General features: G+C 48.4%; 1 protein-coding gene across 1 annotated transcript; it reads right to left on the bottom strand.

Annotated features, from left to right (window-relative positions):
- Positions 1–675: 675 nt before the first annotated feature.
- On the bottom strand, positions 676–10398 carry LOC139825686 (butyrophilin subfamily 1 member A1-like). Its single transcript, XM_071799594.1, has 11 exons — positions 10252–10398; positions 9493–9597; positions 8402–8749; positions 7135–7416; positions 6587–6691; positions 6033–6053; positions 5380–5400; positions 4752–4772; positions 4237–4257; positions 2174–2206; positions 676–1318 (listed from the first exon to the last, which is right to left on the bottom strand). The coding sequence occupies exons 2-11, from the start codon at positions 9578–9580 to the stop codon at positions 801–803; spliced, it is 1458 nt and encodes a 485-aa protein (XP_071655695.1). The 5' UTR covers positions 9581–9597; positions 10252–10398; the 3' UTR covers positions 676–800.
- Positions 10399–10457: the final 59 nt, after the last annotated feature.

Raw genomic sequence — 10457 nt, 5'->3', positions numbered from 1 at the left:
ATGCAAACAGGATGAGGGCACTGCAGGAAGTTGGGAGGGATGTCCCCAAATGAAGTGTCACATGAGGTCACGAACTCACGGCAGCTTCAGGGTGTGGGAGGGAATTGCCAGGACGAGGGGAGGTGGAAGCTCCCACAGTGTGGTACCCCAGAGAGGAGAAGGTGCTGCACTCCAGCTCTGCTCTCCAGACCATCCAGCCCCTCTGGGCTTTGATCTGCTCCCTCAAACCAGCTGGAAATGCTGTGCAAGCCCAGTCCAGCCAGGAGCCGATGAGCTGAGGGCAGTGGGGAGCACACAGGAGACCTCCAGACCATGTAAATCCTCCTTTCTAAAAGGAGGCTAAAAGGAGGTGGAGGCAATACCTTGGACACAGACATTTGGTGCAGACACACAGACAAATCCCACTGAAGTAACTTTATTCTGCACATTCAGAAAGAGATCCCTGCTGTGGGAGTGTGTTCAGTGGGAGTGTGTTCAACTGGTAGAGAGGGGGGATGAAAGGCGACAGTCAGGAGTTGCAACTGGGGAAACTCTGTTCAAACACAAAGGGATAATTCTTCCCCTTGAGAGAAGTGCAGCACCAGCCAGAGGTCCAGAGACATAACGAGATCTCCACCCTTGGACATCCTACACAACTCAGTTGAACGAAGTTCAGAGACACCTCAGGCACTTGAGGGTAGCCCTGCTGGGAGCAGGTGGCTGCAACAGAAACCTCCACCACTTCCTTCCAACCTAAACCCTGCTGTGAGTGGGAACGGCCGAGGTCCCCTAGAAAACCTTGTCTTGCTCCCTCCCCTTCATCAAGGCCACACTTTGAGCTGTGTCCCAGAACCCAGCCAGAACCAAGGGTAGACTGGTTTCCCCTCAAATGATGTCTCTTGAAATGTGAAAATGGGCCTGTTCTCATCAACACTGAAAAATGACACTCGCCTCTCTTCGTAACACAGTGAGACATGGATCCGCTTGGGACTCTGGATTTCAGAAAGGAAAGTGCGATCAGGAGATGTGAGAGCCTGGAAGTGACCTTCCCACTGCCCCACTGCCCAGAAACCCTCCTCTGGATTAAACAGAGTCATGCCCTTCCTTTTCACATCTTCTCTACATATTCCCACAAGCCATTCTCTTCCATCCACCACCTCCACCTCCCAGTAGCATCTCCCTGAGGTGAAACCTTCACGACCCAACACACAGTGCCATGGTTGAAATCTCTTGGGGTTGTCAGTGACCTCCAATGTCTTCTCTTCTTGTCTCACACTTTTGCAGTCATCAGACAGAACAAGGGAGCGGTGGGCTGTGTCTGAATCCAGAACCACCTTCACTGCAGGAGAGATGGAGTCAACACATCAGGGCAGAGCTCACCCCAGGAAAGAGCTTTGCTGGGGCTGCACAAGGAAGAGAAAGAGTGCAAGCGATAGCTGGCAGACTGTGGCACGGGAAGCTGCACAAGGTGACAATGTTAGTGCAAGGAGCAGGAAACGAAGCAGAGAGATGACATTGAGCAGAGAGGGAAGAGAAGACCAGCAGACCTCCAGAAGGAATCACACAGAATCACAGCATGTCAGGGGTTGAAGGGACCTGGAAATCTCATCCAGTGCAATCCCCCCATGGAGCAGGAACACCCAGCTGAGGTTCCACAGGAAGGTGTCCAGGCGGGTTTGAATGTCTGCAGAGAAGGAGACTCCACAACCTCCCTGGGCAGCCTGGGCCAGGCTCTGACACCCTCACCCACAACAAGTTTCTTCTCAAATTTAAGCGGAACCTCCTGTGTTCCAGTTTGAACCCATTGCCCCTTGTCCTGTCACTGGTTGTCACGGAGCAGAGCCTGGCTCCATCCTCCTGACACTTACTCTTTACATATTGATAAACATTAATAGGGTTGCCCCTCAGTCTCCTCTTCTCCAAGCTAAAAAGACCCAGCTCCTCCAGACTGAAGAAGCCCCCATGTGTAAAGCGTGGCCAGCTCTGTGCACTGAGGACCAGGACTGTTCAGACTGGTCTGAAACTGGGACATGCACCAAATAAACAAGAGGTCAGAGTGTTACACGCCCTCCTGGACAGTGATGCCTGGCAGAAGCATCCCTGGTCCCACCATCATCGCTGCGGCAGAGGAAATACCAGAAGGGAGACTAAAGCAGGGAAGATGATTCAGCACTCCCAAAAGACCAAACTTTACCTTTTTCCATGGGCACTGCATATCTTCGCCATACTTAAAAAAAAAAAAAAAAAATCAGAAAAAAAAAGTCACATTTGAGAGATAATCTGAACACACTTGTGCTGGATTAGCTCAAAATACTGAAAGGTCAGTGCAGTTGCACATTTTCAGAATTGTTGCTATATTTGTGAAAGTCATGTCACAGCACAGAGCTTCAAAACTGTCCTGACTATTTATGGGCTGTTTCTACTTTCTTTGAAAATCGGAATTATTTTCTTCTTAGTGTAAAAGTGTCACAGGGACTATCTTAAAAACTCATACAGAACAAATGAAAATAATGTTTCTGAAATGAGTTTGGAATTTGCTAACTTTTCCTTTCCTAAAGTAAAACCAAAGTCAGGTGAAGGTTTCAAAACCCTGGTGAGAAAATGTCCCACTGGAAAAGTCTCCCATGTAGGAAGGAGAATGGTACTCACCAAGTTCTTCAGCTTGCTTCTCTGAAAAAGAAGATAAATCAGCACAAATGGGTGTGGGATATTGATTGGGATAGAACCTCACCCATAACCACCTGCACAGGCAGGAGGGGGTTCTGCCAACGCTTGGCAAAACCATCCTCAATCACCTTTAATTGTCTGACCCAAATTCACTCTCTCCTTTCCCCACCCCCCACCAAGTCCCACCTCCCCAACCTCCCAACCACTTTTTGGTTCACTTTGCACTTTAACAGTGAAAAGGAAAAACAAAAACCCACCACCCTCTACAGACTCTGTGAAAAATCCCTTGTAAGGAATAGGAGACTCTCCGGTTTCTGCATCACGGTCCCCTGAGCAACAAAGAGAAACACAAGTTACTCTTTGCAATCCCCCTCCCCAGGATCCCACCACACAGGGAGCAGAGGCTGTGATAAAGGGGGCAGATGTGCTGATTTACACTCTGGTTGCAAGGATGCTCCTGATTCCTGAGGGAGCTGGGCCTGTATTTATCTCCCCCTTCCACCTGTATTGATACCAATTTAACAAGACCTAACTTTTAATAGCCAAAGAGCTTTCTTGGCAATTCTATGAGCTGCAAGCAAACAAATAAGATCTCTTCATTTTTATTTTTTTTTTTTAAATTTGAATTCTTGGTAAGCAAACAATATACGTTTTTAGAAGAGAATTCCCAACAGCCTAGGTTTCCCTAAAATAAAAAATTCAATAAGTTTTTCATACTATTTCATACTCAAAATAAATGAGAATGTTAAAAGCATTGACAGCCACTCAGAGAAAAGATCTTACTGACTTTTCAGGGTAAATTTTCACATTATTAGAGTGTCAGGGAGGGGGAAGTAAAGTGTCTGCCAAAAGAAGAACATTTGGACAGAGCGACAGGATGAATAACAAATTCTGAAAGTTTTCACAGCGGATTTCACTGTGAAGACGGGGAGCGGGACTTACGCAGTGCTGCGTCTCGCCTCGCTGAAAAACAAAAGCAGAACAGAGCATCACCACCAAAGCCCGTTCCTTTTTCACCGATACACTTGTTGGGGTGGGGAGGAGGCTGAAATGGCTCCTGGTGGAAAAGCTGCAGCCCAGGAGCTCCCCAAGGTCTTTCTGCTCACGACTTGTGGAGCTCTTGGCCACCCTGCCCGGAGCCACCTCGGGCAGAGTCCAGCCAGGGCTGCAGCTCCAGGGCAGCGGGGATGGGCCAGTGCAGTTCTACATTTTCAGAGCTGTTGCTGTATTTTTGAAAGTCATCTCACAGCACAGAGCTTCAACACTTCAGTGCGTAGCAACATGGAAGGACTCCCTCCTTTTCTCACAAATATGATCATACTGCCTGTCCTGACTCAGATCTGTATTTACGGTCTGTTTGTACTTCCTTGGAAAAGTGAAAGAATTTTCTTCTTAGTATGGAACGATCACAGGGAGTATCTTAATAACACATAGAGAGCCATGGAAAATAATGTTTCTGAGGTGAGTTTGGTATTTGCTACCTTTTCCTTTCCAAAGAAGAAAACCAAAATCAGGGGAAAGGTGCAAAACCCAAGTGAGAAAATGTCCCTGTGGAAAAGTCTCCCACGTAGGAAGGAGAATGGTACTCACCAAGTTCTTCAGCTTGCTTCTCTGAAAAAGAAGATAAATCAGCTCAAGTGGGTTATGGGATATTGATTGGGATAGAACCTCACCCGTAACCACCTTCAGGGGCAGGAGGGGGTTCTGCCAATGCTTGGCAATGCAAAACCCTCTCCCACCACCAGCCTGGAGCTCTGCAGGTGCTGGTGCAGGTTGAGCTGCTCAGATCTGGGGCAGGAAAAGGTCTCTGGGAGGTCCCTCGCCTACAAGGGGACCCGTTACCCAGCGTCTCCACCAAATCCCGGTGCCAGCAGTGAGGATGCACAGGGCACTCGCCCTGCCCGTGCCACCGCGGCGCTCACCCATCGCCAGCCCCACACACCATCCTCAACCACCGTTAACTGTCTGACTCAAATTCACTCTCTCCTTTCCCCACCAACCACTTTTTGGTTCACTTTGCACTTTAACAGTGAAAAGGAAAAACAAAAACCCACCACCCTCTACAGACTCTGCGAAAAATCGCTTGTAAGGAATAGGAGACTCACCGATTTCTGCATCACGGTCCCCTGAGCAACAAAGAGAAACACAAGTTACTCTTTGCAATCCCCCTCCCCAGGATCCCACCACACAGGGAGCAGAGGCTGTGATAAAGGGGGCAGATGTGCTGATTTACACTCTGGTTGCAAGGATGCTCGTGATTCCTGAGGGAGCTGGGCCTGCATTTATTTCACCCATCAACCTTTATTGGTACCAGTTTAGCAAGAGCTCACTTTTAATAGCCAAAGATCTTTCTTGGCAATTCTATGAGCTGCAAGCAAACAAATATGCTATCTACATATTTTTTTTAATTACTATTTCTTGGTCAGCTAATAATCAGCATTCTTAGAATAGAATTCTCAACAGCCTGGGTTTCTGTAAATGCTGGAAAAAAATAATGTTTTCAGTTCTATTTCACTACATTAAAAAGATGTGAATGTTAAAAGCATCGACAGCCACTCAGGGAAAAAACCCTAATGACTTTTCAGGGTAAATTCTCACAAGATTAGGGTGTCAGAGAGGGGGAAGTAAAGTGTCTGCCCAAAGAAGAACATTAGGACAGAGTGAGAGGATGAATAACAAAGTCCGAAAGGTTTCAGAGAGGATTTCACTGTGAAGACGGGGAGCGGGACTTACGCAGTGCTGCGTCTCGCCTCGCTGAAAAACAAAACCAGAACAGAGCATCACCACCAAAACCCGTTCCTTTTTCACCGATACAGTTGTTGGGGTGGGGAGGAGGCTGAAATGGCTCCTGGTGGAAAAGCTGCAGCCCAGGAGCTCCCCAAGGTCTTTCTGCTCACGACTTCTGGAGCTCTTGGCCACCCTCCCCGGAGCCACCTCGGGCAGAGTCCAGCCAGGGCTGCAGCTCCAGGGCAGCGGGGAAGGGGCAGGTTTGCATGGACCAGGGAGGAGCACGGGGTTGCACTTCTCCTTCAGGGCTACGGAACCATCCTGCCCCGGGGTTTTGGGAGAGGTTTTGTTAATGCTGAGACACAGCTGAAGCCCTTGCCAAATGAAATGTTCTTCCCCAGAGCTTCTACCAGCTTTGGGAAGAACCTTGCGTGCACTTTGAAAAGCAAAGTTCACTGCTGGTACAACAGCTGTTCGTGCTTTTTTGGTTTGGGAATGATTTTTCTTGAAATTACACCACCATTGCATAATTTCATAGACTGAATTAATAATTTTATATAAACAGTAACCAAACAATTTACATCCAATTTACATCCACAAGAATTCTCCCATTTGAGGGAATTCTTCAGTGTGTCTAGGAAATAAATGGTAAATCTTACCTATTTTTTCCTCAAGTTTTCCTATGAAGGAAAGAAAGAAATGTAAATAATTGAGAACATCGTCCCTTCCAAAGAGCCCTGGCCAAGGCACAGAAGGAGTTACAGCCACCAGGGTCTGGCGGTGCTGCAGTGCCTGAGCGACACACTGGCCCAGCTCCTTCTGCTAAGAAATAGAGGATTGCAGTGTCCTTTATTCCTCTGTATTATTTGTCTTTCACAAGGAGATGAGCCCTGCCAGGCCCCCAAATGTGCAAGGTTTTGGGGTTTCTTTTGCAGGGTCTGGCAAATCTTTGCCCTGGGTGGGGCAAACTCCGGCTCATGCTACTTTAATATCCACATCCTTCTCTGCTATATTTTTCTTGGAAAAACAACCTTTATTTTCTTCCAAGAAAACAAATCCCTGAGTCTTTAAGCCCCTGGCACCACGTGTGTCCCAGACAATGAGACAAAACTCTGGGACCATCCTGACATTTCCCAAACGCACCCGTCCACCAAAACCAGAGGTGGCCAAACAGGACCAATCTCCCTCCCCAAACACCACACCACGACAGTACCTTTAATTTTAAATAGACAAACAGCAAAAATAAAGAGAATGACCACAGCAACCGAGATGATGCCCAGGGCAATTATCCAAGGATGGGCGTCATGGAAAAAGGGATCTGAAAAATAAAATCCACAAAGGGGTTTGGTCACTGCACAAGCAGCAATGGGAAATAGCTCATTTCTGTGTTATACAAGCGCATCCCAGGTCTGAATCTCATTGAGGGTGAGCATCACCTCCTGACTGTACTCCACAAAGGGACAAAATATCAGATTAAAAAAAAACCCCTATGTTTGGGCACACTTCTCTGTGATTGACAATGATTTTTCTGCATACATTTTGGGGGATTTTTTAAAGCAAAAATGGATTTCTAGACAAATTATTTCTAGGTAAATCATGTTTTCTTTTCCTGTGAGAAAAAGAAAGCTGCAGGGTGCAGAAAACACTGGATGCACTGAAAACAGAGTCTGACAAATGCACCCAAGATTTTCTGCCAGTGTCACGTCCCCATGCAGCCCCATGGGCAGCGATAATGGGGCGACACCCCCGTCCCCCCCTCACCTGAGATGTAAAATGCTGATCCCCGTTCTTGGCCATCCAGGACATTTTGGGCCCAGCAAGAGACGTTCTGCTTCGTGCCCCTGGTGAGGATGATGCTGCTTTCCACCGCAAAGAGGCTGCTCTGGTCCTGGGTGACGCTTTCCGAGAGGGACGGGAGATGCTGCCCGTGGGGATCTCGCCACAGCACCTGGGGCCGCGGGTACCAGCCGGCCGAGCGACAGGACACCCGGATCCCCCCGTCCTGGTACCGCTCCAGCGCGACGAGTGGGACAGAGCCGCTGGCTGCGGGGACACAGACACCCCAGTGATCCCACGGGAACGGGGTGGCCTGGCTGTCCCTCTGCCTGACAAGGGATGGACGTGGACACAGACAAATCATCACCCAGGGTCAGGACATTTCATTCCAACAGGGCATGGACCTGCTGGAGAGGGACCAGAGGAGCCACAGGAATGATCCGAGGCTGGAACAGCTCTGCTGGGAGGACAGGCTGAGAGAGCTGGGGTGTTCAGCTGGAGAAGAGAAGCTCCAGAGAGATCATAGTGCAGCCTTGCAGTGCTTAAAAGGAGCTGATAAGAAAGATGGGGAGACACTTTTGAGCAGGGCCGGTTGTGACAGGACAAGGGGTGATGGTTTTAGCTAAAGGAGGGAGATTCAGGGTGGACATGAGGAAGGAATTGTTGCCCTGAGGGTGGTGAGAGCCTGGCCCAGGTTGGCCAGAGAGGTGGTGGATGAACCATCCCTGGAGACATCCCAGGCCAGGCTGGACGGGGCTCTGAGCAACCTGAGCTGGTGAAGATGTCCCTGTCATGGCAGGGGGGGCACTGGGGGAGCTTTGGAGGTCCTTTCCAACCCAAACTGCTCTTTGATTCTATGAATATTGGACTCTTTTTTACATAACTCCAAGATCTGCTCTGGAGGCTGCTACTGCATCAAAATAATCTAAAGTTCTGGATATTTGAATAAAAAAGTACCAACCAGTATGTTCTTGTTATATTACTCAATGCCAAATCTTTTCTTACATCCACTTATATGAAGAAAACAATGTCAAGAACACCTCTGAAATGGGTAGAGTATCTCACAAGTTCTTGACGGCCACTTGGTAAGCAATTTTAATTCTATGAGACATTCTTGGTATTTTCAACCATGGGACTTAATTAAACCCTATTTGCTAAGCACCCACCTGTAATTGCTGCTGGGGAGGACAGGGAAGAAGAGCTCTGGCTACAAGCAAGTAAATTAGAGTCAGCAGAGACACAGAAAACTGACCTGTCACCTGCAGCTCCACCACAGCCTCATCATAGTCTGAGCCACTGGCAACAAAGCAGGTGTAATTCCCTCTGTCAGACAGCTGGACGCGAAATATTTTCAAGTTCACGCTGCCCTTGGTGAGTCCGTCCTTCCACAGCTCTGTGCGCCCTACATATTCCAGCATCTGATTCCCGTTCTGGTCCTGGCCCCCCTTGTAGTGATGCACGAAGGTTGTGAGCTGCTCCCAAAACCAGGTCACCTCCATGTCTTGCGTGCTCTGCGTGGGGGAGAAGCGGCAGGGCAGCACCGCGTCCTCGCCCATGGCCACGATGACGGGGCCGGGGGGTCCCATCACTTTGAGCTGAGCTGGGAGAAAACCCCAAAGGAAGAAGAAATAACCGTGAGTTTGCTGTGGTGACCGAGGTCAGAAAACCGGCGGCTGCTGCTCCAGGTGATCCGTGTGCTGTGTGCCATGTCATTGCATTGGAGCATCACCGTGCTGGGGGGATGAGCCATTGGGGGGGCTGCGAGAGGGACCCCAATTGTGCAGCACATGATTCCCTGTCCTGCGCTACCACCAAAGTTCTTCAGATCTTTTTAAAGAAGATCTCTTTTAACAGAATTTGTTCTTATGGGGGCAAGTGCCCCCTGTGCTGCTTGGCTGGGGTAAAAGCGGGATAAAGAAGGAAAGAAGTGACTGGAAGGTTTCTGGGTGGGCGAATGGAGAAAGGAGAGAATTTGAGTACAAATAAAACTCAAATATCCTCAGCTATTTGCACCTATTACAACAGAAATTCAAATCATCTCAGGTGCTCTGAGTATCTTTGGAAATTTAAAAAGAAAAGGCTTATTAATCAGCTGGCCACTCAACACACAGAGAAAGTAGTTTCTTGTTGAAGAAAAACAAAAGGAAATCAACTTTCAAGACAACAGTTGTGTTGCATCCATTTGCCAGGGTGGCTTCAGGTCGACCATCTAACAGAAAAAGAGCCCAGAATATGTTTTAAAACAGAGTTTGTTCAAGGCCTTTTCCTTTGCGCCAGTAGCCAGGAAGACACTGAGGCTGGAAGCAACACCCCAGGGATCAGCAAAACCAGAGGGACGCCTACCTGAGTGCAGCTCGTGAACCTGGAAAACCAAACCATAAACTGTAAAAGCCAGCAGAGAGAAGCAGGAGTGGAAACTGGAGAGCATCATCTTCACTGGAGCACAACCTGGAGACACGGAAAAAGAGGGAAGGGATGAAAGGAGGGAGAAACAAGGGAGGAGAATAAAAGGCAGAATTCACTTTTAAAGGGGTTTATTGCTGATTGCAGCCCCTTTGTATAATGACTCGGGAAGAGCCTCAGATGCCGAAGGCAGAGTTTGATTTTCCATCACCAGCCTGACTTTGCTTGGTGCTTTACATACAAAGTATCCAACTCGTGTAAAAAGTTGCAGGAATTTCCCATTGGGAAAAAAAGATTGGCTGCAACATCTCCTCTACTTCCTGGAGAAAGTGACAGTTGTCTTAATATGAGCCCTTGCTTATTTTACCCAGACTTGGGAAAGTGATGGAAATGTGCAGGATGAGAGGGAGAAACCCAGACCAAATGCACGTGGAGCTGTTGCCACACACTCATCCTCTGGGACAAATTCAGGACTCGGTAGCACATCCCTGCCACCACACGGATGTCTCAGACCAGGGAAAGCAAAATAAACAGAACATTAATTCAACATCCAGCAGGACAAGAGCTGTCCCTGCCCTGAACCCCGTGATCCCTATTATCACTCACTGGCTTTGTTAACAACCATTGAAAACCATGATGAAATTTGGCAGATGGCAGAAAGCAGTTTCAATCTGTAGCTTTTCAAGAGATGCCGCTTACCTGGAGGAACCGAGATCTCTCATGGGGCAGGAGCTGCTCGGCTGTCACCGGAGTGTCCGGGGTTCACCCATCTGAGCTGCGCATTTCCCTGTTAAAAACCCAGCAAAAATGTCACTCTGTGTCGCTGTCTCTCACTCATTTCCTTCTGAGCTGCCTCCGCTCAAAAATGAAAGCCTCGAGAGTGATCTGGAGGGTGTTGGGCACTG

The sequence above is a fragment of the Patagioenas fasciata genome, chromosome 27 (genome assembly GCF_037038585.1).
Source record: "Patagioenas fasciata isolate bPatFas1 chromosome 27, bPatFas1.hap1, whole genome shotgun sequence".
Taxonomy (NCBI): Eukaryota; Metazoa; Chordata; class Aves; order Columbiformes; family Columbidae; genus Patagioenas; species Patagioenas fasciata.
Note: the sequence above shows the minus strand (reverse complement) of the source record. Positions and strands in the feature narration are given on the sequence as shown.